The sequence below is a fragment of the Podarcis liolepis genome (assembly GCF_965112155.1).
Source record: "Podarcis liolepis genome assembly, chromosome: 6".
Taxonomy (NCBI): Eukaryota; Metazoa; Chordata; class Lepidosauria; order Squamata; family Lacertidae; genus Podarcis; species Podarcis liolepis.
The window spans coordinates 93,682,561-93,708,636 of NC_139559.1; the positions used below are offsets into that span (position 1 = coordinate 93,682,561).

Below are 26,076 nucleotides of genomic sequence, written 5' to 3' on the forward strand. Positions count from 1 at the left end.
ATGCTGGCAAAGGACCCAGCAGCAGGGGGAGAAACAGCTCAGTAGAGGGGGAAGCCAATCAGCGCAACACCAGGGATAAAGGGAGGCAGACGGGGGAAGTGGAGAGAGGGCTCCTGGACTCTTCACTGGACATCAGTGAGGAGAGCCCAGGTCCTCTGCTACCCACGCCTTCCCTGCGCAGAAGACTCCCGCGCAGTGAGAGGAGGAGGAGACGGGGGGTCAAACAACTTTTATGTTGGAAGAGGTTCAAGAAACGCCCACTGACAGATTCTGCCAGTGACTGAGGCAGCCACGATGAGAAGGGGCTGTGCAGTCAGAAAGGTTTAACAAGGCAAATTAGCCGAGAAAGGCACCAGTTTACGCACGAGTAACTCATACCCATTACACGTGCCATGGCTCTACATCCTGAAGTTGAGATGTGATGTGATGGGACAGCCAGTTTATTTTTCATAGATCAGTCCCATCCACACACAAAGTGGGGAGTGGGGTCTGAATTTGACACCCAAAGTAGTTAATGAGTTAGAGGAAGTGAATCTTCCCCATCTGACTTCTCCATCCCTCCTTTGCTTCACTGACATTTCTTGTGGCCCAGCTCTGGTTCTGGGAGTGAGCTGGGATGGAGTAAAAGGTGCTTGGAGCTATGGAGAAGCAAGAGGCGCGTCCATTCAAATGTTAAAAATGGACTCCCTCTGCCCTTTACGTGTGAATGAGGCATGCAAGCAAACATAGGAAAATGTCTGCCCCATTGTATCTAGGCTGGCTCTTCTTTATTTTCATTCCTCTGTAGGAAGTCCCCTTTCTATTGATCTAACTGTAGTCACGATCTTTCGGTACCTTGGAATAGAAGTGCCTCTGCAGAGGTACAATTTCAGAGATAACACAGCAAAGCATATAATGGGGGATGTTTTCAACTGCCTCCTCCTCACAATACCAATGGCATGAGATGAATGGCACTTTATGATACACCACCAACCCAAAATTGCAGAAGGCATTTGCAAGGTAAGGGCATTAAGAAAAATTGGACTCTGTTTAGCATACTACCTGCCATGGGTGTAGCCAGGATTTTTGCTGGGGGGGGCAGGACTTAGGGAGGGCGGAACCGATGTGATTGGTCAGTTATTAAGTATTTATATTGTTTTAATTGATCTAGGGGGGCACCTTCCCCCCTGGCTATGCCCATGCTACCCATTGCCCCCATTGCAACAATTCTCTCAGCAGATTCAGTTTTGAGCTTAACAAGCATTTCTTTTGATGCTGCAGTACTTGTGAAAGTATGAGAAGTGAATACTGTGCACTCCCAGTTGTTCATTGGCAGCCACCATTTTACCTGGCCCCACCTAACATTATTATTAATTAAATTTATATAATGCCCTATATCCAAAGATCAGAGGATGGTTTACAACATAAAAATAGAAAACAGGTGGTTTAATCAGCCGAAGGCCTGGTTACAGAGCAATGTTTTCGCTTGCTGCCTAAAGATATGTACCGAAGGTGCCAAATTCCTGAAGGAAGCTCTTGCCACCAGCCATTGACGCTTCTTTATCAAGTAAACTCTGGACCATTCTGTGTAACCCCCAAAAGGCATTCCATACCTGTATACAGGGTGTGTGAGAGAGGCTCACTTTCTTCTCTGCTTCGGACGCTCTTCAAGCTGATCTCATACTCCGTGGCAGACTGCAGGTGGCTGAGCGTGTACTCAGTAACACCTTTGGCAATAACTAGGCTGTCCACTCGTCCTGTTTGGATGGAGAAAATGGATCCATTACCACTAGCGAATCCAGGTGCACTAGACACAGGCTAACAACAGCCTGGTGTCAGCCCACAGACCTTCCAGCCTTGATTGCCACGGAAGTTGCCAGAAGAGCACATCCTCTGGCTCAGGCTTCCCCAACCTCGGCCCTCCAGATGTTTTGAGACTACAATTCCCATCATCCCTGACCACTGGTCCTGCTAGTTAGGGATCATGGGAGTTGTGGGCCAGAAACATCTGGAGGGCCGCCGTTGAGGAAGCCTGCTCTGGCTGCTTCTCTCTTTTGTTTGTCCACATGGCTATCTGAGAGGTGGCCAAATGGAACTCCATGGAGCCCTTAGACTCTGGTGGAAAGAGGCACATCTTGATCAAACGTTGGTCCAGTGCAAAGTGTGGTCGGAAGAGCTGCCCTAGCCAGGGCCAGCTCTGGAGAAATAAAGCTGTGAACCAAACTGGCAGAGGACCCAACAGGGCCACCTCTCTCACTCAGACTGCACACCTCCCACTCCCACATTCAGGGTGCCCTCCCTGAATCCTGATGCCACTACCCAAAGATTGAAAGACATGCACCAAACCAGCGTTGCTAAATCATCTGCAACCGAGTGTGGCTCAAGACTGCAAGCAATAAGAAACTACACAGTATTTAACTGGAAGCAGGAGAGAATAGCCAAAGAGATTAGCTCAACCATGGCCTCTTCTTCTATCAGCTAAAGGCATTGGGGGGGGGGGGAGAGAAGGATCAGTTCATAGCAAAATAAATAATTCTGGGTATATTGTATTGTTCTAAATAGTTTAGCTATTTTTTTTTATAGCTCAGAGATCACCTCAGGGTTTCTGCATATGTAGGTTCAAATAATGCAGACACTCATCTTTGCCATTAAAAAAGGTGCAAATAGTGTACTAAATTTCTATGTGATTAATTTAAGAATCTTATAGTAAACAAAATTAAAGATAGTAAATAATATTTAATGTGTGAGATATATACACACTAGAAAAATATATACATCTATTAAAGCTGAGAACAGCGTCATATGGGTGAAAAATAACCACATGGCATTATATTAGTATCACAGAACCATAAAATTACAGAGTTGAAAGGGACTCTGTAATTTATGGCCCATCTCTGTATAATAATGTCTTCTTGTTGGTTGTTTAAAGTTTGTCTCCAATAAGTTAATTTGTTCATTAAGGCAATTTCCCATATTTTCTGTTCTTTTCTCTTTGCAAAATTGAGGAAGCATAACTTTACCCCCATTAACAAACTTGCAACTAATTGCATATCAATAAGTGCTGCTTCTGAGTTTAACATACACAGACCCTTAGGGGGTCTTTGAAATATTATAACCTGTAATTTTCTGTTCTAAAATATTTGGGCAACCTAATGAAGGGGGTGGGAAAAGCAGCTCACCTTTATTTCTGCTTTGCATCCCATTCCTTCAACACCTCAAACAGACTTGTGACTTGAGTGTGTGGCACAGCAGTGATAAATCCCTTGCTCTAGAAAACTGTCTACTATGGTTTTTGAGGATGAGAATACTTAAATTACGGAAGGAGCCCCACACCCCACTGAGTTCATTCTCTTTTGCAAATGCACAGCTTTCCTTGAAAAATACAGGAACTTCCACAACACTCCCCTTGCTGAGGGAGACATAATGTAGGTGTCAGCAAACATGTAGAAGTTACACATACTGTACACAGATCCTCAGATATATGTTTACACCATGCAATGTACAAAGCACCTTTTGGATCAAAAAAGCGCAGGCTAATAGTATCAAATGCACAGTGTATTATTTCTAGTAAACGTGTATTTCAAAGTAATTACCAAAAGTCCTTTGGTTTGGAAGTCACTTGTTTGAGGTGCTTGTCAAATGGAAATGAATGTTCCTCACTAAAACCTTTAGCTTTCTTTTATTTTAATGACCTATCTCTGTCTTTGAAGTGATGAATTCTGAAAGCCTGGACTCTTTCATCTTGTGGAACCCAGCTGAAGAAGTTTTTCAGGCTGCAACCGTATGCACACTTACCTGGAGGTCAGCCCTATCAAACATACAGGGTCTTACTTCTGAGTAAACGGACACAGGATTGTACAGTTAGCTTCAAAGGAAACACACACATGCTAAGCTTTCCAGAGAGCAATGGGTTTATGGGAGAGTTCTGTAGTTGTGGGAGGGGGTCAGCCAAAGGTTACACCCTCCTCACACACGCCTTCTCAAGGACCTCCTAACTGGGAGTAGATGAAACAAGATGGGAGCAGGCAAATGAACACACAAGACCTTGTAAGAAAGCAGGCACCCTAAAACACCCAGGTGAGCTGTTTCCACAGACCCCTGGGAGTGTTACCTTGGGCAGATTTGTAGGCTATCCTATAGTGGTCAAAAGATGCAATAGGAGGAGCCCAGTGGACCGTCACAGAATCTGTAGTCACGTTGTCAATGGTCAGGTTCCTTGGTGGATCAATCCCTTAACAAAGCAAAGTAAAGAAATAAAAGCTGGTAAACGTTTGCACATTGCACAATTCCCAACCGGAAATGCATCACTTCATGCTGATAACAGTGGTGACTCTTCTTAATAGCACAGTTACTTATTGTCTAATTCACACACTTAACAATTGCCATTCAACATAATACTACACTTGACAGAAAAATATAATTAATTTATTCTACTGTATCTTGTCCTGCACAACCTTCTGAAACAGGGAGTCACAGTTTGATTGGGGGCTGCTATTTTTGTCAGTAATGCCATGTTTTATATGATATATAGTTTTGGCCAGAGGTCATCTTTGTACATTGATTGAGCACAGAAATACATAGCCAAAAAAAGACCATATTTGATGGTAAGGTTATGGTGTTGGAGGAGACACCTTTTGATGTACCAAAGTCTCAAAAGAGAGGGGGGGGGAGGCAGACAGAGCACCACTGCTCAATGTCACTTTCCAACAGTGATAGCTTATTCTCTAAAAGTCTCACTTTTTTTAAAAAAAAAAAGCTAATCCCTTAGCTGTCACTGCTAAGGAGAAGACCTTAACATGTGCACCAAAGCATAATGGTGTGTGTATTGGCAGAGGCCTTATAGCAATGGCTCATTTGTCATAGTAATTGGCAAGGTAGTTAACACGATTATACATTTCATTCCTCATTTAAGGAGCTGATCTTGATGCCCGTGGGAATGCTGATTAGGAGAAATATTCAGCAATGGATCTAAGGGACATCGGAGAGAGACAGTGGTTCGCCACTTGCATCCTCTTTCGAATGCCCTCCCCATGGAGGCCGGCCTGGAGACATCATCAGCATCATTTAGGTGCCAGAAAACGTTTGTGTTTTCTCACAATTTTCGGAACTGCAAACAAAAGCATTTTAATGCAGAGTAGTTTTATTTTACTGTCTTTATTTAATTTATTTAATATAAATTATAGACCTTTTGATTGTAATAAAACCTCTTAAGTGGTTTACAAAAAAAACAGGTTGCTGCTGCTTTTGTTTGTTTTAATTTGCTGTCTGTGTTGTTAATAATAATAATAATGTACTTTTTTGCTTCTTCAATTTTATTGCTGGTGCAGGATATCAATTATGTAAATAAATGAACAAATAATCAAGACCCAGAAAAACAGCGAAAGAGCCCACAACAAATTCATGAAATCTTCTTCAGTACTCCATCACATAATACAGTGGTGCCTCGCAAGACGAAATTACAGTGGTGCCTCGCAAGACGAAATTAATTCGTTCCGCAAGTTTTTTCTTCTTGCGAGTTTTTCGTCTTGCGAAGCACGGTTTCCCATAGGAATGCATTGAAAATCAATTAATGCGTTCCTAGGGAAACCGCCTTCAGACCAGGTCCGGGGACAGTCTGTCCCCCAACCTCTTCTGAAGGCTGGGGGGGGGGAACAAGGGCTTTTCTTCCCACTGCCAGCCTTCAGAAGGCTGTTCTGAAGGCTGGCGGTGGGAAGAAAAGCCCTTCTTCCCACCTCCCGCCCCGCAAGCTCCGGGGACAGGAGGGCTTTGCTGCCGACCGCCAGCATTTTAAAAGCCCCTGCTGTCCCAGGGCGATTTTAAAATGCTGGCGGGCGGGAGTGAAGTCTCTGCTGTCCCGGGGAGATTTTAAAATGCTGGGGGTCGGCAGCGAACGCTTCGCTCCCGCCCGCCAGCATTTTAAGATCGCCCGGGGCAGCGGAGAAGTCTCCGCTGTCCCGGGAAGGCAGGCGGGAGGGAGCAAAGACTTTCGCCCCCCGCCGGCCTTCAGAAGAGGTCCAGGACCTCTTCTGAAGGCCAGCTGTGGGCGAAAGTCTTTGCTCCCGACCGCCAGCAATTTAAAACAGGTCCCCGGAGATTTCCCTATGGGCTTTCGTCTTGCGAAGCAAGCCCATAGGGAAATTCGTCTTGCGAAGTGCCTCCAAAACAGAAAAACCTTTCGTCTTGCGGGTTTTCCGTCTTGCGAGGCATTCGTCTTGCGGGGTACCACTGTAATCAGTTCCGCGAGTCTCTTCGTCTAGCGGTTTTTTTGTCTTGCAAAGCAACCCTATTAGCAGCTTAGCGGATTAGCGCTATTAGCGGTTTAGCGGTTTAATGGCTATTAAAGGCTTAGCGGCTTAGCGGCTTAGAAAAAAGGGGGGGGAGCAAAAAAAATCGCAAGACTTTTTTGTTTTGCGAAGCAAGCCCATAGGGAAATTCGTCTTGCGAAGTGCATCGAAAAACGGAAAACCCTTTCGTCTTGCGGGTTTTTCGTCTTGCGAGCCATACGTCTTGTGGGGCACCACTGTATTCTGGTTGTGGGAGCGTAAGATTCTTTGGCGTTACAGCCACAGCTGCCTGCTTCTGCCTTCAACTCTACCAAGTACAAGATTGCAACAGACATCAGTCTTCCTGCACCGTTCAAGAGCCAACACCTCTCAGGTGTTGCTGTGCGTGAGGGGGATACAGTAGTGTGAACCCCCTATGTTCTCTGAAGTGGGACATCCCAGATGCAGGTTCTTCCACATACACTTCAGCTGTAACAATGTGTACAGCTTTTCGAAGGGGATTTCAGAATGAACATGCAGTGAGTAAATCTGGTTTCTTGGCTGCCGGGGGGATTTTGAGGTTAACTGAGCATACATGTATAATTCCTTTGCATCACCTTTGGAATCAGTTGTGGTCTCAAAACCCAGCTCTGAGACTACAGGAGGATGAATGTGAAGATTACTGTTACAGCAACCCAGGGCAAATTAGCAGGCATGGGGAGGGTGGGGGAAAGGAGATTTGGGATCTGCTGTAGCGTTTGACAGTTATGTGGGCATAGGCATCATCTGCTTCCATTGGAAGAGGGAGAGGTGAAGCTAAGAACCCTTTTTGTCCCCTGTGCGGCCAAACTGAAGCAAGACACTACTTGTGGCAAAAGCAGTAGGAGTGTTTGATGTGCCTAGGCTGGAACTGGAGGTCTGTAATCCTCTTCCGAGCTGAGTTCTTCTAGGTTAGCAGACATGGCCACAGCCAGGCCAGAGCTGGCAGTGAGTATTAGACCCAGGTCTCACCTGCTCTCTAGCTCAGTGTTTCCTATACTTCTAAGAGCTGAGGTGCACTATTTTTCTGAATTAAAATTAATTCCTTCCCTTCCCTAGGACTCTTGTGAAATCACTGGAGTAAGAGTCACTTCCCTCACATGAGCCTACACCATTGCGTTTCTGCATATGTCACTATTCCGGGAATATCTCCTGAACAGAAGGAAGACCCTGGACTGTGCAGAGGTTACTCTGGTGGCCTCCTATGTGTTTGGTGCTTTGGGCTTACAGGAACCATGGATTATTTGATTAACTTAGTACAATAGGGACGCGGGTGGCGCTGTGGGTAAAACCGCAGTACCTAGGACTTAGAATCATAGAATCATAGAGTTGGAAGAGACCACAAGGGCCATTGAGTCCAACCCCCTACCAAGCAGGAAACACCATCAGAGCACTCCTGACATATGGTTGTCAAGCCTCTGCTTAAAGACCTCCAAAGAAGGAGACTCCACCACACTCCTTGGCAGCAAATTCCACTGTCGAACAGCTCTTACTGTCAGGAAGTTCTTCCTAATGTTTAGGTGGAATCTTCTTTCTTGTACAGTGGTGCCCCGCAAGACGAATGCCTCGAAAGACGGAAAACTCGCTAGACGAAAGAGTTTTCCGTTTTGGAGGTGCTTCACAAAACGAATCTCCTATGGGCTTGCTTCGCAAGACGACGATGTCTTGCGAGTTCCTGCTGGTTTCCCCCCTCCCCCCTTTTTCTAAGCCGCTAAGCCGCTTATCAGCTGATCCGATCAGCAGATAAGCCGCTAAAAGCCGCTAATAGCGCTAATAGCACTAAGCCGCTTATCAGCTGATCCGATCAGCAGATAAGCCGCTAAAAGCCGCTAATAGCGCTAATCCGCTAATCCTTCAATGGGCTTGCTTCGCAAGACGAAAAAAACCGCTAGACAAAGAGAATCACAGAACGGATTCTTTTCGTCTTGCGAGGCACCACTGTAGTTTGGATCCATTGCTCTGTGTCCGCTTCTCTCGAGCAGCAGAAAACAACCTTTCTCCCTCCTCTATATGACATCCTTTTATATATTTGAACATGGCTATCATATCACCCCTTAACCTCCTCTTCTCCAGGCTAAACATGCCCAGCTCCCTTAGCCGTTCCTTGCCGATTGTATGGTTGGCGGTTCGAATCCCCGCGGCGGGGTGAGCTCCCGTCGTTCGGTCCCAGCTCCTGCCCACCTAGCAGTTCAAAAGCACCCTTAAGTGCAAGTAGATAAATAGGTACCGCTTTATAGCGGGAAGGTAAATGGCGTTCCGTGTGCTGCGCTGGCTCACCAGAGCAGCTTCATCACGCTGGCCACGTGACCCGGAAGTGTCCTCGGATGGTGCCGGCTCCCGGCCTCTAGAGTGAGATGAGCGCACAATCCTAGAGTTGTACACAACTGGCCTTTGGGCAGGGGTACCTTTACCTTTAGTACATCCCACTGTAACCAACCTTTTTCTGAGGCAAACCTCCCACTGTTTGCCTTTTCTGGGGCAAACCATCTTCTCCATCCTTTTCATTTCCCTGTTCTCTGGTTCCCTGGGTCTCTTCTCTGCTTCCTTTATTCACCCCACGCCCCATTGCAACTCACTAAACCCAGGACCTACCCATTCCATTTCTGGTTTGGCCAACAGAGGAGAGCAGGGTGGGGACAAACCATGCATGCTGCCTTTTCCAGACAGGGATATTCAAAATGGTGGGCATGCTACCATAAGATTCATGTGTGTGCATTAAGATGGGCTGTATTCACACCGATGCTCAGAGATTGTTGAGGAGGAAAGCTGAAACCTTATGAATGGCAACCCTAGGAATCATTTGAACATTTTTTTAAAGACACATCCACAAAACCTTCGCCTAAGGCAAGATGGGGGAAAAATACAGTAGGTAGAGTGATTTACAATGAAGAGGATGAAGGAAACTGGAACTGTCACTGATTCATAGTGATAGTTGGGACGTGTGTCATTTTGGCTTGAGTTAAATGTGAATTCTAAGACTCAGCTCTGACTTTGATGGTTGGCTCCACTCTGTTTTCTGTTTTTAATTTTGCAACCCATTTAAGCACAAAGGATCTTCCTCGGAAGTGGACAAGACATAGATATTAAACTGCAACGGAGAGAGCACTGCTACTGTTACCTGTTTTGATGGAGCCCATGATGGGCTCAGAGCTAACAAGGCCATGCACAGCCACCAAGGACACAACATACTCTGTGGACGGCTGCAGGCCAAACAAGGCAGCATGTCTCTTGGTCGGGTCTAGCATCACTTGCTTGGTTTCCTCTTTGTCCTTGGGGCTGTAGTTCAGTATCAGCCTATCTGCCGGAGGAGAGGGGTCACTCCAAGTGATGTTCACACTGGAGGAAGTCACATGAGAAAAGTGAAGCTGTGTGATTGGCCGGAACCCTGAAAACAAGAATGCAGAAGAAAATAGCAGCCTGGGTCTTATTTAGCCAGGAAACATGCAAAATGATGAAAAGATGAGTACACCTGAGCATGTACAAAAGGACCAAAGGGTAAGGCTGTATACACACTAAGCCATTTGTAGCAGAAAAACATAGTGCTTGTCAATCCAGAATAGATGCTGCTTCCAAACTAGATTGATTCTATATCCTGTCATTCACAAGAATGGGTGTGGCTACATGATGCACATTTGAAAACTCTCCCCTTGATTAGGTTATCCATGCCTTCCCCTCCCTGCACATACCCCAGGTGAATGGAGAGGAAAGCAATGGTTGCAATCTTGGTATATGCCCACCCACAATGCCATTGGGCGGGTGTGGATACCCCACGCCCAATAGCTGGGACCACTGTACATCTGTTTTTAAATGGACACAGTGCAGAGTATTGCAGAATCCATCTGTGATCAGCTTTTATTTTCAGAATGAAACCAGTCTCTCAGAAGCACTTTTCATGGGCAAAAAAATTGCAGTGGATCTAGACCACGCAGGAAAAAAAGTACTCAAGTCTCCATTGATTCAATAAAATACACAGTCCCAGTCTTCTGTAATGAGGGTAAAGATTATCCATTATAGAAATGCATTTTCTGAGCTGTCTTGAGTTTTAGGCTTCCCCCCTTTAGGAATTAATCACTGGGCGCAGTTTAAATGTTCTGCATTTGACCGCTGCCCCAAAAGGTGAGGTCAAGGTAGGGTGTAAATCTGAGGAAGGGGGAACAGGAAAAATGGGGCAACAGAAAGAGGGTGTGCGAAGGCTCTTGCAAACACACACTTCCATTACCTGGGCTACTTCTGCACTTAGCAGTTTGGAAATGATATACCCATCACATTAGGCTCAAGCTAGATGTGCCACGAGACATCTGTTTTATTTTATTAATTAGCGGTGCCACACAGTTATTTTGAAAATGAGGGAACCGGCACTCTGGGAGAAGTTTAACACTTTCCTCCCTTGCTTTCCTCCCCACCTCAAACCCCCTCCTGCTATTAGCAGAAGAAGACATGCTGAACCTCTCTCCCCACCAACACCATGGCTTAGACACTCTCTCACAGAGCACCACATCCCCAACCTTCAAAGCAGCTAAGTGGGGCTGCAATTAGTAAAAGAAAGGGCTTGTCAATGGTGTATCTAGCAGTAGTCAACCAGCAGACAGACCCTCAGAAAACCTCAGGTGACTCTCAGTACCTGTGAAGGCATCCACTGTGCTCTCCAGGCTCTGCTGACGGCCTCTTTCAGCAATGACAGAGATTGTGTATTCAGTCCCAGGTTCCAAGTCTGATAGTGTAAGCTCAGACTGGTCTTTGGCAACAGTAACCTCAGATGCCATTCCTGAAGCGGGGATGAAGATGACCCGGTAGTGATCAATGGGACCCTTGGCTTTGGTCCAGGACACAGAGATGGATGACTCTGTGGAAGCTGTCACTATGAGGTCGTGAGGGCTGTCGAGCTCTGCAGCAGGAGAAGGAGATTTAAAAAGGTAGCCTATTAACAGCTTGGAATGCACAGGTCTGAGTTTAGATTTTTACACTCCCAAGCACCAGTTTAGCTAATGCATTTTGGATTAGTTGTTGTTTCCGAGTCACCTTCAAAGGTAGTCCCATGTAGAGAGCATTTCAGTAGTCCAAGTGGGAGATAACCAGAGCATGCACCACTCTGGTGAGACAGTCTGTGGGCGGGCAGGACAAGGGGTTTCACAAATACAACAGGGCTTCCTCCGCAACAAAGGTGGTTCAGAATATTTTCACACCAATAGCACTTCTGTCCCCCAGCAGTGAATAACAATGAATTAAATAACTGACAATTCATTGTGTCTTAACAGTGTCCCAAAAATTCCTACTGGGCCTAGGACAGACCAGAGGCATCTAATCATGGCGGTGAAGGGGGGGGTTGCCTTGCCAGCTGCTACTGAGTTTCAGTTGAATTTGATAGAGATGACATGGCTTGGCTAGTTTGAACCTCTCTATGTGCAATGACGTAAGCAGATGAAAACTTCATTGGCCTTGAAGCCAGTGGGTCCTCCCTCAGAGGATCATCACATAGCCCCGTGCAAGCATGAGGCTTCTCTGGGTGTGTGTGTGTGTGTGTGTGTGTGTGTGTGTGAACTAGACTCTATTGTCTCCTTTAGCAATCTCTCTTCTCCCTTGACTATGGTGTGGAACTGCAGTATAGAACTGAGCTGGGCTCACAAAAGTAAAGGTAAAGGTAAAGGGATCCCTGACCATTAGGTCCAGTCGCGGACGACTCTGGGGTTGCGGTGCTCATCTCGCTTTACTGGCTGAGGAAGCCAGCGTACAGCTTCCGGGTCATGTGGCCAGCATGACTAAGCCGCTTCTGGAGAAACCAGAGCAGCGCATGGAAATGCCGTTTACCTTCCCGCTGCAGCGGTACCTATTTATCTACTTGCACTTTGACGTGCTTTTGAACTGCTAGGTTGGCAGGAGCAGGGACCGAGCAACGGGAGCTCACCCCATCGTGGGGATTTGAACCGCCAACCTTCTGATCGGCAAGCCCTAGACTCTGTGGTTTAGACCACAGCACCACCCTAAAAATACAGATCCAGAATCCTTAGCGGTGCCAGCACACAATCAGAGTGGTCACTGAAAGTTATTATGATGAAGAAATGGATTTTGGTAGTGTTGATGGAGCAATGTGATCTATGAATCAACACCCTAGAAATTCTAAGGCTGCCTTTGATATTTGCAGTTGTAATCGCTGTACAAATATCACATAAAGGCAAAAGCTGTTTGCATTTGCATTGAAATGTTGGCTGTAAATACTTCCCCTTGTGCAAAATGCCAGCTTACTTATGTGTCTATAAAAATTGACAGTCTCTCTCTCTCTCTCTCTCTCTCTCTCTCTCTCTCTCTCTCTGTTGGGACAATCTTTTGTACCATATTCTCTCCCTCCCCCGTTTAGGTCCCTTGGCTGCTCACTCCAAGACACAAGGAAAAGCGTTCTCAATAAGAGCTCCCTCATCAGTGTGAAGAAGAACAGAGATTTTGGCTTCAGCTGCTAATTCTTGTTTGCCTCTATTCTCTCACAGGAACAAACAAATGGGGGGCAAAAGAAGAGAACATTGATAGAGCTTCCGACAGGGAGAGGAAGGGTAAAAGAGCACTTTGCTTGTGACTCTGCATGCACAGCAAGGGTTGCAAACACTCAAATCATTGCTCAATTCAGAATAGGACTCCTGCTAGAAATCATTTGCCAACCGGATCCCTGGAGCAGAAGTAACCAACTGAGGCTTGCAAAGGCATTTCACCTGAATCCTGGGCAGGACCTCCCAAATTTGAACAAAAGGTGACCGCCAGGGATGTGGAGGTTACCATAGTGTGTGGCAGAGTGACATGTATCAGTATAACCAGCTCCTTCTTTTAGACCTCCTCCACACCCTGATAATCTGCTTGGTGAAATTACTGCATGAATTCAAACTGGCCAAGTACTGCAGAATGAATTAACTGAGGGTCACTTAACCATGTTCTGGAGCCCCTAAGTATGGCTGAGGATTCAAGAGATGGGCAGAACCCACTAGTTTTGCTCCGTAATGATTTTTTTAATTTAAAACAAGTCTGTGTGTCACTCACCAGTCCTTGCATTCATGGTAGCTGGAACACTTTGCTTGCCATCCATTACAGCTGAAATTCCAACTCCATATTCTGTTCCTGGCACCAAGTCTGCATGTGGACACACAAGAATGCACAGATTAAGCAATGAATTGTAACTATTTCCACCACATAGTGGTTTCTTCTTGTCTGACTTATGGATGGGTGACTGACAATTTTCTTTCTCGTTTTCTCCTTCTTAAGTTCAGTTCTACACATTTCCTTTTTTTAAATGATATTTATTGGAAAAAAATTTAAAGTTACAAAAGAAAAAAAAAAAAGAAAAAAGAACAAGGAAAGAACAAAGAAAACCACAAACCACATCCAACAATACAGATTCAAAAAAAAAACAAAAACAAAAATACACTGCAAACATTTAAAAACAAATCCATTATTCTCAAACCCTCAACTGTCATTACCTTCTTTCTTTGACCTCCTCCCTTTTTTGGTATCCTAGTTATTAATTGTTGCAGCAAATCCTTTCCATATTTCATAAAATTCTGTCATTGCATTACCTTAAACTATTTTAATCTTATCTTACTATAAAAAACCTTGAAACTTAAAACTTAAATCTTATTTTTACCAACTTCTCATAACCATAATAATCTTACATGATTCTTTAAACATTTTTACTAAAGCCAAGTAATTTCATTCCAACATTTTTCTAACATTCATCAATTTTATAAAACAATCCTAGTAGTAGAAAAAGAAATAAAATCAATCCAATCTTCATCCAGCGTCCCTTCCTCCTGGTCCCGGGTTTTGTCAGTCCTTATTATCCCATTGATTTAGCGCATTAACCTGGTAACCTTATATCCGAGGCCCTTAAGTCTCTTCCATGTCCCTTCCGCAGCTCTTCTTATTTGTAACTGTATTTTCCCTTGTCTCCTGCCCGTTTCACTCGTGAAAACTCCAGCTTAACAGAATTTTTGACCCTTCTCGACTGATCAGCCCCTTTTCCATAATCCACACTAAATTCCATGTGGTATTTAAAAACATGTTTCAAAATCCCTCCAAAATTAGGAGCCCCCACAATCCCAGACATCTCACGGCCCATTTCCAGACTTGAAAAGTCCAAACATCCCTGCATAGGGGGGTCTATCCAGCCCCCCATTTCCAAACCAAACCAAACTTTTTCTTTCCAAATCTGGCTTTTTCCAAGTTCGTTTGTCAAATCCAAAAACTCATATTCCTGTTGGGCCTGTTCTGTCAGGGCACACTCCTGATATAATTCATGGGTGGGCTCCACATATTTTCCCACTGCCTGTTCAAAATTTCCCACTGCCTGTTCAAAATTTCTAATCGAATCAGCCATCAAATTCGTCTTCTCATGTAGCTGTTCCAGTAGGGCATTTGTTTTATAGAAAGCACCCAACAGAGCTTCTGAATACATTGTCCTACAAGGTCAGATGTCTATTCCCACGATTGTAATCTGTAACAGCTGCCAGCTCCCCGGAGTTGGTTACAGTTTAACAGTCTCCCTCTAGGGGGAAAACTTCTATTTGTTCTTTCTTTTAAAGACAAGTCTAGCAACAAAAGTTTCCTTTTTCAGATATTTTGTCAATATTTGTTCCTTTAAGAAGCGAAGGGGAACAATGGAGTCAAAGTTTCTCTTCTTATAGCTATCTGTCAAAAACGTTGTCTCTGGTCAATGAGCTTCAAAAAATGTCAGTCGTAACACCCCGCTCCAGGATCAGGACAGTGGAAAGTTACTTTACTTTACCCTCACTTCTGCAGGTTTAAACATTAAAAAAAAAAAAAAAATCCCCCCTCTTCTCCTGCTTCTGAAGGGGGTTCAACAATTTTAGATGATGAAAGTTAATCTTTTACAGGTGATTTTCTGAGCTCTAGTTTGCCATGTCTTTGCTTTAATCTATCTACAAAGAAATGGAAGGCTGACTTCCTGTTTAGACCTTCCCGTTTCAGCGCCAAATTAAGGTAGACTTTTAAGTCCAATTTTCCTTTCTGCTCACAAGTCCTTATTTAGAGTCCAATTGTCCGAGTTTAGGTACTCACAGGTGATTATTTTAGAAACCAGATTGTCCCAGGAAAAAGGCAGCGCTCTCCGGCAGCGGCTGTGCAGGTTCGCTCCACGGAAGAAGCAGTTGACTCTCAGCACCGCGCCACTTCCCCCTCTTCGCTCCGGAGCCCGTTAGTGGGTTCTTTTGCAGGTTGGGGGGGCGCTAAGGGTGCCCGCCGAGTCCCATGGTCACAGGCTTCACCCGCCTGTGATTTTTGAATGGGTCCCCGCTTCGCCGCAGCAGAAAGACCCGATTCCCGTGGAGCTAGTCCCTCCAGTTCAGAGGGAATCCGCCATTGCCGATGGCGCCACCCCGGAAGTCCCAGTTCTCCACATTTCCATATCAGTATGCATTTTTTTTTAAAAAAGTTCTCCTGAAGTTTCACCAGCATTGTAGTGCAAATGTTTTCATGCAATTTTGCCTAATGTGCACATTTTTGCAAAGCAATTCCCCCTAATGCAACACATTTTTGTATGTTATTTTTATCAAAATATGCATCTCTGTACATACTTTACCCCAGTATATGCATTTTTGTCCTCATTACTTGGGTGGAAAATTGCATTGCAAAATTCAATCAAATTTGGCTTTTGAAGGATGGCTGCGTTCAGTTCATGGTTTTTCTTCACAAAGTGCCTATTATTGAATCGCACCCCCCCCCATTCCCTAGTCTGGCTTCACTGCTGTAATTTTGCCATGGTAACTGGGTAAGCCACTAAAAACATAAATGAATAATTGTGCTTACATTTGCTGCTAAATCACTGATAATAAAAGGACAAAGTATGGGGCATTAGTTTGTGTTATTGTCTGATACGACCCGAGACTTGGGGGAGAAGAGAAGAAATTGAATGTCATCTCAGAAACAAATACCATAATACTTTCGATTTAGTTTAGAAATCTAGAAACATTTCCAACAGGAAAGGTTAGTTTTCAATTTGTTCCTGAGGATTGTTCAGTTGATCTAGGCCTCCATCTTTGAAAACATAGACTTTGTTTTGTAGTTGCTTAACTCTAGTTTGTTGTCAAAGACAAAAGTAGGCTGAGTGCAAACGTGTAGATGTGCAACCTCCTTTCATCTCCACTGCAAAGTAAAATAGCCACTTCATGCATTATGTGATGTGGAAGTACTGTGGTACCTCTGGTTACGAACTGAATTCATTCAGTTCTTAACCTGAAACTGTTCTTAACCTGAGGTACCACTTTAGCTAATGGGGCCTCCCGCTGCGGCATGATTTCTGTTCTCATCCTGGGGCAAAGTTCTTAACCCGAGGTACTATTTCTGGGTTAGCTGAGTCTGCAACCCAAGTGTTTGTAACCCAAGGTGTTTGTAACCCGAGGTACCACTGTAAGTGGCAAGCACCTTGGCCATTGGATTCAATATGACTCTTCTTTCCTGGCACAGATGCTATGAAAGAGTTTGTGGGGCATGGCTGGAAAGAATCCCTCTTCCACCTTGCCATGAGATAAGGATGACAGCACTTTGTACGCTTACTATAAGAAGGTGGCTTCACGTAGAGGTGGGTAGACTGGCCTACTAAAACACTGAGATCTACCAAACTAGGTATGGTGCAACATACAGGCACAAGAGGCAGCCATATACTTAAAATCAAGGAGCTCAGTCCAGGTAATTAAAAACAGGGAGTTGTTGATTTGTTGCATAGACCCCCCCCCCCATTTTAGGCTGAGAAATCAGAATTAATTTTAGAGAAAAGAACAGTCACCTCTTGACCATTAATGAGACATACTTCAGTTGCTTTCTGTAAAGCTAAATTTCAGATGAGAGAGGATCCCAGATAGCTTTATTTGTTACCAAACTGATTTGACATCTAACATTTTCATTTGAGTTTCTTATTTATGAGGCATAAATGAAACACTCAATAATTTATGAAAGAGCCCAGCTTCTCCCTGCGTGCCGTGGAAATATAAGTATCAAGCTGCCGGCAGGAGGCCTGCCCTGTGGTTTCTGGCTCATCAGGGGAGACAGCAATTTAGTTAATTTCCAGGCAATCTATCATCTATTATCATTATTGGATCAAAGCGGATGCCAGTGGCTCTTTGTCGGCACCCTTTGGGTTTATTTCTTCCTTCACTGAATGGATATTGGCAATTTCTCAGAGGTACAAAAGATGTGAGATGGCACGCAATTCCTCTCCACGAGTGAAGACAAAATGTAAACTAGGAAACAAATAGTTCCTTGTCACTGGGGCCAGCCTGTTACCCAGCCTTGTCTCCTTGAGCTCCACTCAATTGCACCCATTTGAAGATCGCAGCACTGTGGGGGCGACTCAGTGGTTTGTTCTGTACAAACCCATAATTGAGAGTGCCCAGGCTAACACAGTGCAGGGCTGGGCTGACTTCAGTTTTGTGCAATGGTCTTTGTTACTACTAGAATCCATGGGGCCCACCAATGCATTTGAAAATTATGAATAAAAAAGAGGGCATCTTCAGGATCTCTTAAGTAACCTGTGTTATGTAATGCTCAGCAGGCATTCTTAGCTCCGGCATTTAAGGGTTAAACTACACGAAACATAAAATGCATCGTTTGGAGTTTCATGATTTCTGCTTTTTACATGGCAGACAGCAGGTGCTTTCTGTCCTGATCAGCATCAGGACCACAGTATGTGGGGAAGAGAGCTAATGATTTTCTCCTCACTGTGGTCCCAATGAAAATTGCTCCCACTGAAGCTCCTATTCGACATATTAAGGAAAATGGCTGCTTCAAGTTGTTGGTAGTGATTAGGGCTGGGCGATATCTGGTTTTCAACACTGTGATATATCAGTAGCTAAACACCGTGATAAGCTGATATATCACAGTGTCTGGAAGGTATCTCAGCCCTACACTGCCCAGCCCTACACTGTGAGCAAGTCCTAATGCCTCTCTGGCTCACATGAGCCAGAGGAGCCTTGGGGCTTGCTTGAACTGCTCAGTGGGGCGGGGGAGCCTCCCACCCACAGCTGAGTGAGCCCTGATGCCCCTCTGGCTTGTGCTTGCTCAGATGAGGGGGTGGGAGGTGAGAGCTGAGAGGTTCAAGGAGGCTCCAGTGCTCCCTAGAGAGGCATCAGGGCTCCCTCAAAGGCACCTGCCTGCCTTTGCCTGGGAACGTGGGTTGCGTCTTTCCTGCCAGGGTGGTCAGTTGCTCCAGGAGGAAAGATGCAGAAGAAGAAGAAGAAGAAGAAGAAGAAGAAGAAGAAGAAGAAGAAGAAGAAGAAGAAGAAGAAGAAACAGCTGAGATACCTTCCAGACATTGTGATATATATAAGGGGTGATATGATAGCCATGTTCAAATATATAAAAGGATGTCCCATAGAGGAGGGAGAAAGGTTGTTTTCTGCTGCTCCAGAGAAGCGGACACGGAGCAATGGATCCAAACTACAAGAAGATTCCACCTAAACATTAGGAAGAACTTCCTGACAGTAAGAGCTGTTTGACAGTGGAATTTGCTGCCAAGGAGTGTGGTGGAGTCTCCTTCTTTGGAGGTCTTTAAGCAGAGGCTTGACAATCATATGTCAGGAGTGCTCTGATGGTGTTTCCTGCTTGGCAGGGGGTTGGACACGATGGCCCTTGTGGTCTCTTCCAACTCTATGATTCTATGATTCTATGTTTCCAAGAAGAAGCAGAAGAAGGGGAAGAAGAGTTTGGATTTGATATCCCGCTTTATCACTACCCGAAGGAGTCTCAAAGCGGCTAACATTCTCCTTTCCCTTCCTCCCCCACAACAAACACTGTGAGGCTGAGTGAGGTGAGTGAGGCTGAGAGACTTCAGAGAAGTGTGACTGGCCCAGGGTCACCCAGCAGCTGCATGTGGAGGAGCAGGGACACGAACCCGGTTCCCCAGATTACGAGTCTACCGCTCTCAACCACTACACCACACTGACTTGAGCAAAGTCAAAAGCAGACAATTGCATAGAGCCTGAAATCATGCTTCTTGGGCTCTGTGTGCTCGGTTGCCACCTGCCTGCCTTTGCCCAAGCAGGTGGGCTGCATCTTTCCTCCTGGAGCAAACAACCACCCCAAGAGGAAAAACGAAGCCTGCCTGCCTGGGCAAAGGCAATTTGAGCTGCTGATAACATCGCAGCAGCTGGGGAGCCGCGATGTATTGGCAGCTCAAACAGTCTGAAACTGGTACCGTGATGTGAACACCATACTGGTTTCAGAGAATGTCAAAGTATCGCCCAGCCCTAGTAGAAATAGTTTCCATTGGGACTATGGCGTGTGAGGAAAAGGCACCCTCTGGAGTAATTATTTTTGTAAAAAAAAGAAAATGTGCAAGTCTCCTGTAATGTGTATTTTGGCTCCAATAAGAGCCCTGATAGATCAGATCAAGGTCCACTGATATCAGCAGGCACTGGCCAGCCCACCAGTAGATCACCAACAGATTAGCGCTTCACCAGCAGCTTGCTTTTTCTTTTTTCTTTTCTTTTTGCATCTTGGAGTAATCTCTGAAAAACTGTTGACAGTACTCAGCCTAGGGATATAGGAAGAAAATGATCTTTGTTGCATTTCACTGCACGTAGCACTGTTTCCTTTGTGTTGCAGTTTGGCTTCTGACAAAAACTACATTTTTTGTCTTGCTGTCTGCTGTGGTGAAATTTCATGTAACGAATTATGCTGTAATGATATTATCCTACCCCATTCCAGTGCAAAGGAAACACAATGCAAATGGAGGAAAAACACACCATTTTCTCTCTCCAGATGAATGGTGGATGCTCAGAACAAACAACAGGGGAGAGCTATTGCCTTCATACTCTGCTTATTTACTTTCTAAAAGCATCTGGCTGAAAACTTAATGCCAAATAAATAAATAAAAACCTGTATTGTGAGTTCACAGAAAAGCTGGCTATAAGAGGATTCTGCTGTAGTGAGAAACCTCTGTCATGGATGTTAGTTTGAAGGGATGCCAAGCTCCTCAGAATATGTACTGAAGGCAGCTCTTCATAAGTATTCCCTCGATCTTATCATATAGGGCATCTCAGGAAGGTTGGGGACCTGGCCAAAAGGCTGTATCTGTGCATGAAGACAGGCAGCAGAGACAGGCCGCTGCATTTCATGAGGCAGACAAAACAAACACCAAAGATAAATCCTCCCTCTAGGGTGGAACGTCCTTGCTGATGGAATTAAGGAAAACCTGTTTCATGCTCCTCTGTAGCAGCCCAGCCCAGCCATGAAATCTCTGCTAAGAGCAGCTTTCAGAAGAGTTTAAGAAGAGCCTGGAAAATTTCCCCACGCTTCCTCCTTGCTTTTCATCTTCTCTGATGCTGGAGACATCTGCACAGAGCTGTGCTTTGGCAGAAGGAAGTGGTGCCCTCAGGAAGTACCACTGAATCTTTCCTCTCCCCATCTCTTGCAGAGGTGCCGCAGCAAAGCAGTGGTGTTCAAGCCTCCAGAAGTTTATCAGGGGCTCCTTATTTAGAAGATCAGTAATGGCATACGAATTTCCTTGAAAGACAGATTGTCCAACACACTACTGATCTCCACCTACAAAACTGCTGGGAAGAGTTGGGTTTATTCTAGAGCTGACTTCCCACACAACACTGCTAAAGACCCAAGAGGCCTGAGTTCAATGGTTCTTATATTCCCAAGGAAGTGTGACAGGATTGCAGGTGAAATCTGTCAGCCCCATTTGAGAATTAACAGGATTGTTTAGTGGAAGCCTTTGTCAACTAAGGGCTTAATAGCACAGTTGTTTCCTGCAGTAAACACCTTCTGCCGTGTGCATCTCTTTTCTGCTTGCGGCACACTGCACAACGTTTAAAACTTTTCTACTTAGTGTGATTGTTTTAAATGCGCTGGTGAGGATTATGGTAGAAAAGTCATGGAAAAGGTGGAGTAACTCAGAGGCCCTTGGGAGCAACGCTGAACAAGGACTTGGAGGGAGTTTGGCCAAGTACAGAGACAAGGGGAATTTAAATGACTAATCTCTGTCCAGAGAGACTGTAATGTGTGGAATAGCATAGAATCATAGAATCATAGAATAGAATCATAGAATCATAGAGTTGGAAGAGACCACAAAGGTCATCGAGTCCAACCCCCTGCCAAGCAGGAAACACCATCAGAGCACTCCTGACATATGGTTGTCAAGCCTCTGCTTAAAGACCTCCAAAAAAGGAGACTCCACCACACTCCTTGGCAGCAAATTCCACTGTCGAACAGCTCTTACTGTCAGGAAGTTCTTCCTAATATTTAGGTGGAATCTTCTTTCTTGTAGTTTGGATCCATTGCTCCGTGTCCGCTTCTCTGGAGCAGCAGAAAACAACCTTTCTCCCTCCTCTATGTGACATCCTTTTATATATTTGAACATGGCTATCATATCACCCCTTAACCTCCTCTTCTCCAGGCTAAACATGCCCAGCTCCCTTAGCCGTTCCTCATAAGGCATCGTTTCCAGGCCTTTGACCATTTTGGTTGCCCTCCTCTGGACACGTTCCAGTTTGTCAGTGTCCTTCTTGAACTGTGGTTCTTCCTAATGTTTAGGTGGAATCTTCTTTCTTGTAGTTTGGATCCATTGCTCCGTGTCCGCTTCTCTGGAGCAGCAGAAAACAACCTTTCTCCCTCCTCTATGTGACATCCTTTTATATATTTGAACATGGCTATCATATCACCCCTTAACCTCCTCTTCTCCAGGCTAAACATGCCCAGCTCCCTTAGCCGTTCCTCATAAGGCATCGTTTCCAGGCCTTTGACCATTTTGGTTGCCCTCCTCTGGACACATTCCAGCACTAAAGGTGAGTTCATCACCCAGTGGCTATAGTATCATCATCACTACTTGGAAGTTTGGAAGAGATCCAGTGCCACGGACACAGCACCTTACTGCAACCACATCACTTGAAACTCAATATTGTTTCATGTTCTTTGCTTCCTAGAGAGATATAATGTTTCAGGGGAAGGGCTTTTCAGAGGAAGTTTGTCTGTGAGTACTGGATACTTTGGGGTGCTTTGTGATATTTATTTTAAAGCATACAAGGAAAGCAAGGGAGAGTGGACAAGCAGAGAGACACTGTACTAGTCTTTAAAACAGAATGTCCTTGGAGGCCCCCTTTCCCCAGCCGACTCTGTGCCAGGCAGCTGCAAAAATTCAGACTTCTGCTTCCTTTGGCGGCCAAATGCCAAAATGCCAAACTGTTTCCCTTCAGTCTCTGCCCACAGCAGGTGGTGTGTGTGTGTGTGTGTGTGTGTGTGTGTCCAATCATTAGTAGCTACTCACCATCAAATCCATCAATGGCCATTTAAGGACAGCCTCAGGATCCATTAAAAGAACAGTTTGACCTACTGACTGTACAAAAACCTAAAGTAAAATTAACCTCACTTTGCATGTTCATTACAACACTCACAAAATGTTTACATTTTAGAAAAATAGTGCTTTTAAAAACAATCATGCAGACATACTCAAAATCAACTATAACATTTCCCTGCTTGTAAATTCCGCGAGGAAAAATAAAAACCACCCACGCCGTTGATGAGGAAGCTTACCTGTGAGGGTGGCCCTGGTTGTGGCACTTGCACTTCGTGGCACTAGAAGCTCATGGTATTGCTCTCCGGCCAGAGTGCTGTAGATGACCTTGAAATTCTCCACCTCTGCCTCACTGTTGTCCCACTCAAGTTCCAGGCTGTCATATGTCCGGGAGACCACACGCAAGTTCTTGGGAGCATCAATTTCTGCGTTTGAAAAAGAAATAGTCAGTGACTTGCTTTACTCTTGCTTCTACAGCTACAGTCTTTGTACTCTCCTAAACTGTAAGCCTTCGCATAAGAAAGACATTTTCAGAAATGTAACCTTGCTGTTTATTTAAGAAAGCTTGCTCAAGAACTAGGTGGTTTTTCCCCAACACAATCCAAGTGAAATTATTTTGATTTCCTGCTATCTTGTTCTCCTGCATAAATCCACTCTGAGAATTCGAGCCAATAACTCTTGCACAGAGCCAAGGAACTTGCTCATTAACTAATACTAATGATAACCCTTATCATTCATGTAATGCATTAAAGTATGCAAAGCACTTCATGGTCTTTATCTAATTATAATTTGGAGAACATTGTTCAGTGAGACATCTACTTTATAATATAAATATAATGTGTAGGTCTGAGACGATAGCAAATCTGCCTTATTCGCTAATAAGCTATTTGGATGGTTAATGACTTTGAAAGGAAATCAAATGAGGGAAAGCCAAGTGATCAGATTTAAAGTTGAAACACATCTGAAGAAACAGATTCAAAACTCTCAGCAATATTTTTCAATAAACTTCCATATGAAGTTGTCTTATATTGAGGCAGTTCAATCCAGGCCACGCCTGTTTACTGTACTTGGAAGTCGTTCTCTGCAGTCTCGGGCAAAGAAATATTTCATGGCCCTGCTGTTTGAAATCCTTTTAAATTTAGGAATGGAACCTGAGCAGTCTATGTGCAAAGGTCTAACTACTCAAGTCCTTCTTATCGGCTTTCCATTGGTATCTAGTTGGCCACTGTGAGAACAGAATGCTGGACCGTGCAGGGCTAATCTTACCAGGGCCACAGCCACTCCCCTAAAGGCACCAGAGGAATAGGAATGAAGCTGTCCTGTGTTGAGTCAGCCCTTTGTTTCCTCCAGCTCAGTTCAGTCCACTGTGACTGGCAATGGCCTTCTGGGTTCCTCAGACGTCTTTTCTAGCTTAGTTACCCAAGAATCTTTTAAAACAGAGATGCAAGCACTAAACTATGTTCCCAATCATGACATGAATTGTGGGTTTGAGGCGACGAAAGATTTCACATGGAAATATGCACTCTGTAAGCAAGCTCCAGCCTTCCAGAGAGTTCATATTTTGAATTCCAAGTGCTGCACTGGTTTTTCAGTTTGTTTACATTTTCACTGCAGAACTAACTGGAGGTCACTAACTGGAATCTTGGCAGATTCAAAATAGCATTACGTAGTGTTTTGTGTGAGTGGAACAATGTCTGTTGTGCACCCACATCCTTCCCCTGCAAGACTGTTCTGTGTCCATCCTCCTCAACCATCTGGAGCTGATGTGGGGAAGGTACAGGGCATGTGTTGGTGTGGGTTTTTTTGAGGGGGAGAGTTAGGGGAGAGGAAATGTCAATTGCCTATCCTAATCTGGCTACAACTTTTCTCTTCTGTGCACCCTTTCGTTCCGTGGCCAGGTGCCATTGAGGAGAGGGCTGCTGCACATTTCATAGTTGTGTACAGGTATGGATTTCAGCAGGTGTAACTTGTCATGTATACAATAAGGAAAGGTGCAGGTAGTCTGCTCTTCCTTGGCATCTGGTCACTCATTTGGTCCCTTCTTTTTTCAGTCAGCACCAAAGCTCGTGTACGGAAGAATGCTCTGCCAGAGGTCTTAGGAGGTATTCAAAATGTGCAAAATGGAAGCTCTTGGGTTCTGATTGTTTGATTATTTGATTGTTGTTAGCCGCCCTGAGCCCAGCTTTGGCTGGGGAGGGCAGGATATAAATAAAATTTATTATTATTATTATTATTATTATTATTATTATTATTATTATTATTCTCCCAGCTTCTAATTTTAGCAGTCTTAAATTCAGTTTTCCTCATGTCAACACCAGTTTGCAATTTCTTTTCCTTTAAAAAGGCCTTCAAAAACTCACCAGCATATTAATGACTTTCTCCTAATATACACATTTTTGCAAAGCAATTTCCCCTGATATAATAGATTTTTGTATGTTATGTTCACTAATGTATGCATTTCATGCACACTTTAACTGCACGGCTGCATTTTTGTACACTGCAAAATTCAAAGAGGTGCAAATTTTGAGCAATGGTAATATTTCACAAAGTGCAAATAGGTAGGTTTGTCTTTAAATGTGAACTGAACTCTTGCCTCCATTACTAATCCAAACCAAAGCTATACAGTGGTACCTCAGGTTACATACACTTCAGGTTACATACGCTTCAGGTTACAGACTCTGCTAATCCAGAAATAGTACCTCAGGTTAAGAACTTTGCTTCAGGATGAGAACAGAAATTGTGCTCTGGTGGCGCAGCAGCAGCAGGAGGCCCCATTAGCTGAAGTGGTGCTTCAGGTTAAGAACAGTTTCAGGTTAAGAACGGACCTCCGGAACAAATTAAGTACTTAACCTGAGGTACCACTGTATTCTTATATTCACTTACCTGACTGAACTTCCAAATAGACAAGCATATGATTGTACTGTAAAGGTAAAGGTAAAGGTACCCCTGCCCGTACGGGCCAGTTGTGACCGACTCTGGGGTTGCATGCTCATCTCGCTTAAGAGGCAGGGGACCAGCACTGTCCGAAGACACTTCCGGGTCACGTGGCCAGCGTGACGAAGCTGCTCTGGCAAGCCAGCACCAGCGCAGCACACGGAAACGCCGTTTACCTTCCCGCTATAAAGCGGTACCTATTTATCTACTTGCACTTAGGGGTGCTTTCGAACTGCTAGGTGGGCAGGAGCTGGGACCGAACGATGGGAGCTCACCTCGCCGCGGGGATTCGAACTGCCAACCATACGATCGGCAAGTCCTAGGCGCTGAGGTTTCACCCACAGCGCCACCCGCGTCCCTACAGATTGTACTGTAAGGTGCACTTATTTCCCATTCAAAGTAATGGGACTAACACAGAGTTTGTGTCCAATGCCTGCCAAGTTAATGCTTTTTTCTGATTCAGTTGTTACACTTCCTTTTGTTCATCTTTGAGGTCTCCTTCCCTGCCATTCCCACAAGTGTGGTGCCAAACTGGTGGTACTGAAGGCAGATTGTGAACACCCTGTGTAGTGTTGA

The 26,076-nt window shown here is 44.7% G+C and overlaps 1 protein-coding gene across 3 annotated transcripts in view; it reads right to left on the reverse strand.

The window, feature by feature from the left end:
* The window catches only part of TNR (tenascin R), a 392,290-nt gene that overhangs the window by 23,774 nt on the left and 342,440 nt on the right, over positions 1-26,076 (reverse strand). For all 3 annotated transcript variants that reach the window (XM_083507034.1, XM_083507032.1, XM_083507033.1), the window contains 6 exons: positions 22,806-22,991; positions 13,302-13,391; positions 10,903-11,166; positions 9,400-9,666; positions 4,091-4,210; positions 1,593-1,736 (listed from right to left, as the gene is read on the reverse strand). In XM_083507034.1, the coding sequence (XP_083363160.1) occupies positions 1,593-1,736; positions 4,091-4,210; positions 9,400-9,666; positions 10,903-11,166; positions 13,302-13,391; positions 22,806-22,991 (1,071 nt within the window). The remainder of the gene's footprint in view (positions 1-1,592; positions 1,737-4,090; positions 4,211-9,399; positions 9,667-10,902; positions 11,167-13,301; positions 13,392-22,805; positions 22,992-26,076) is intronic.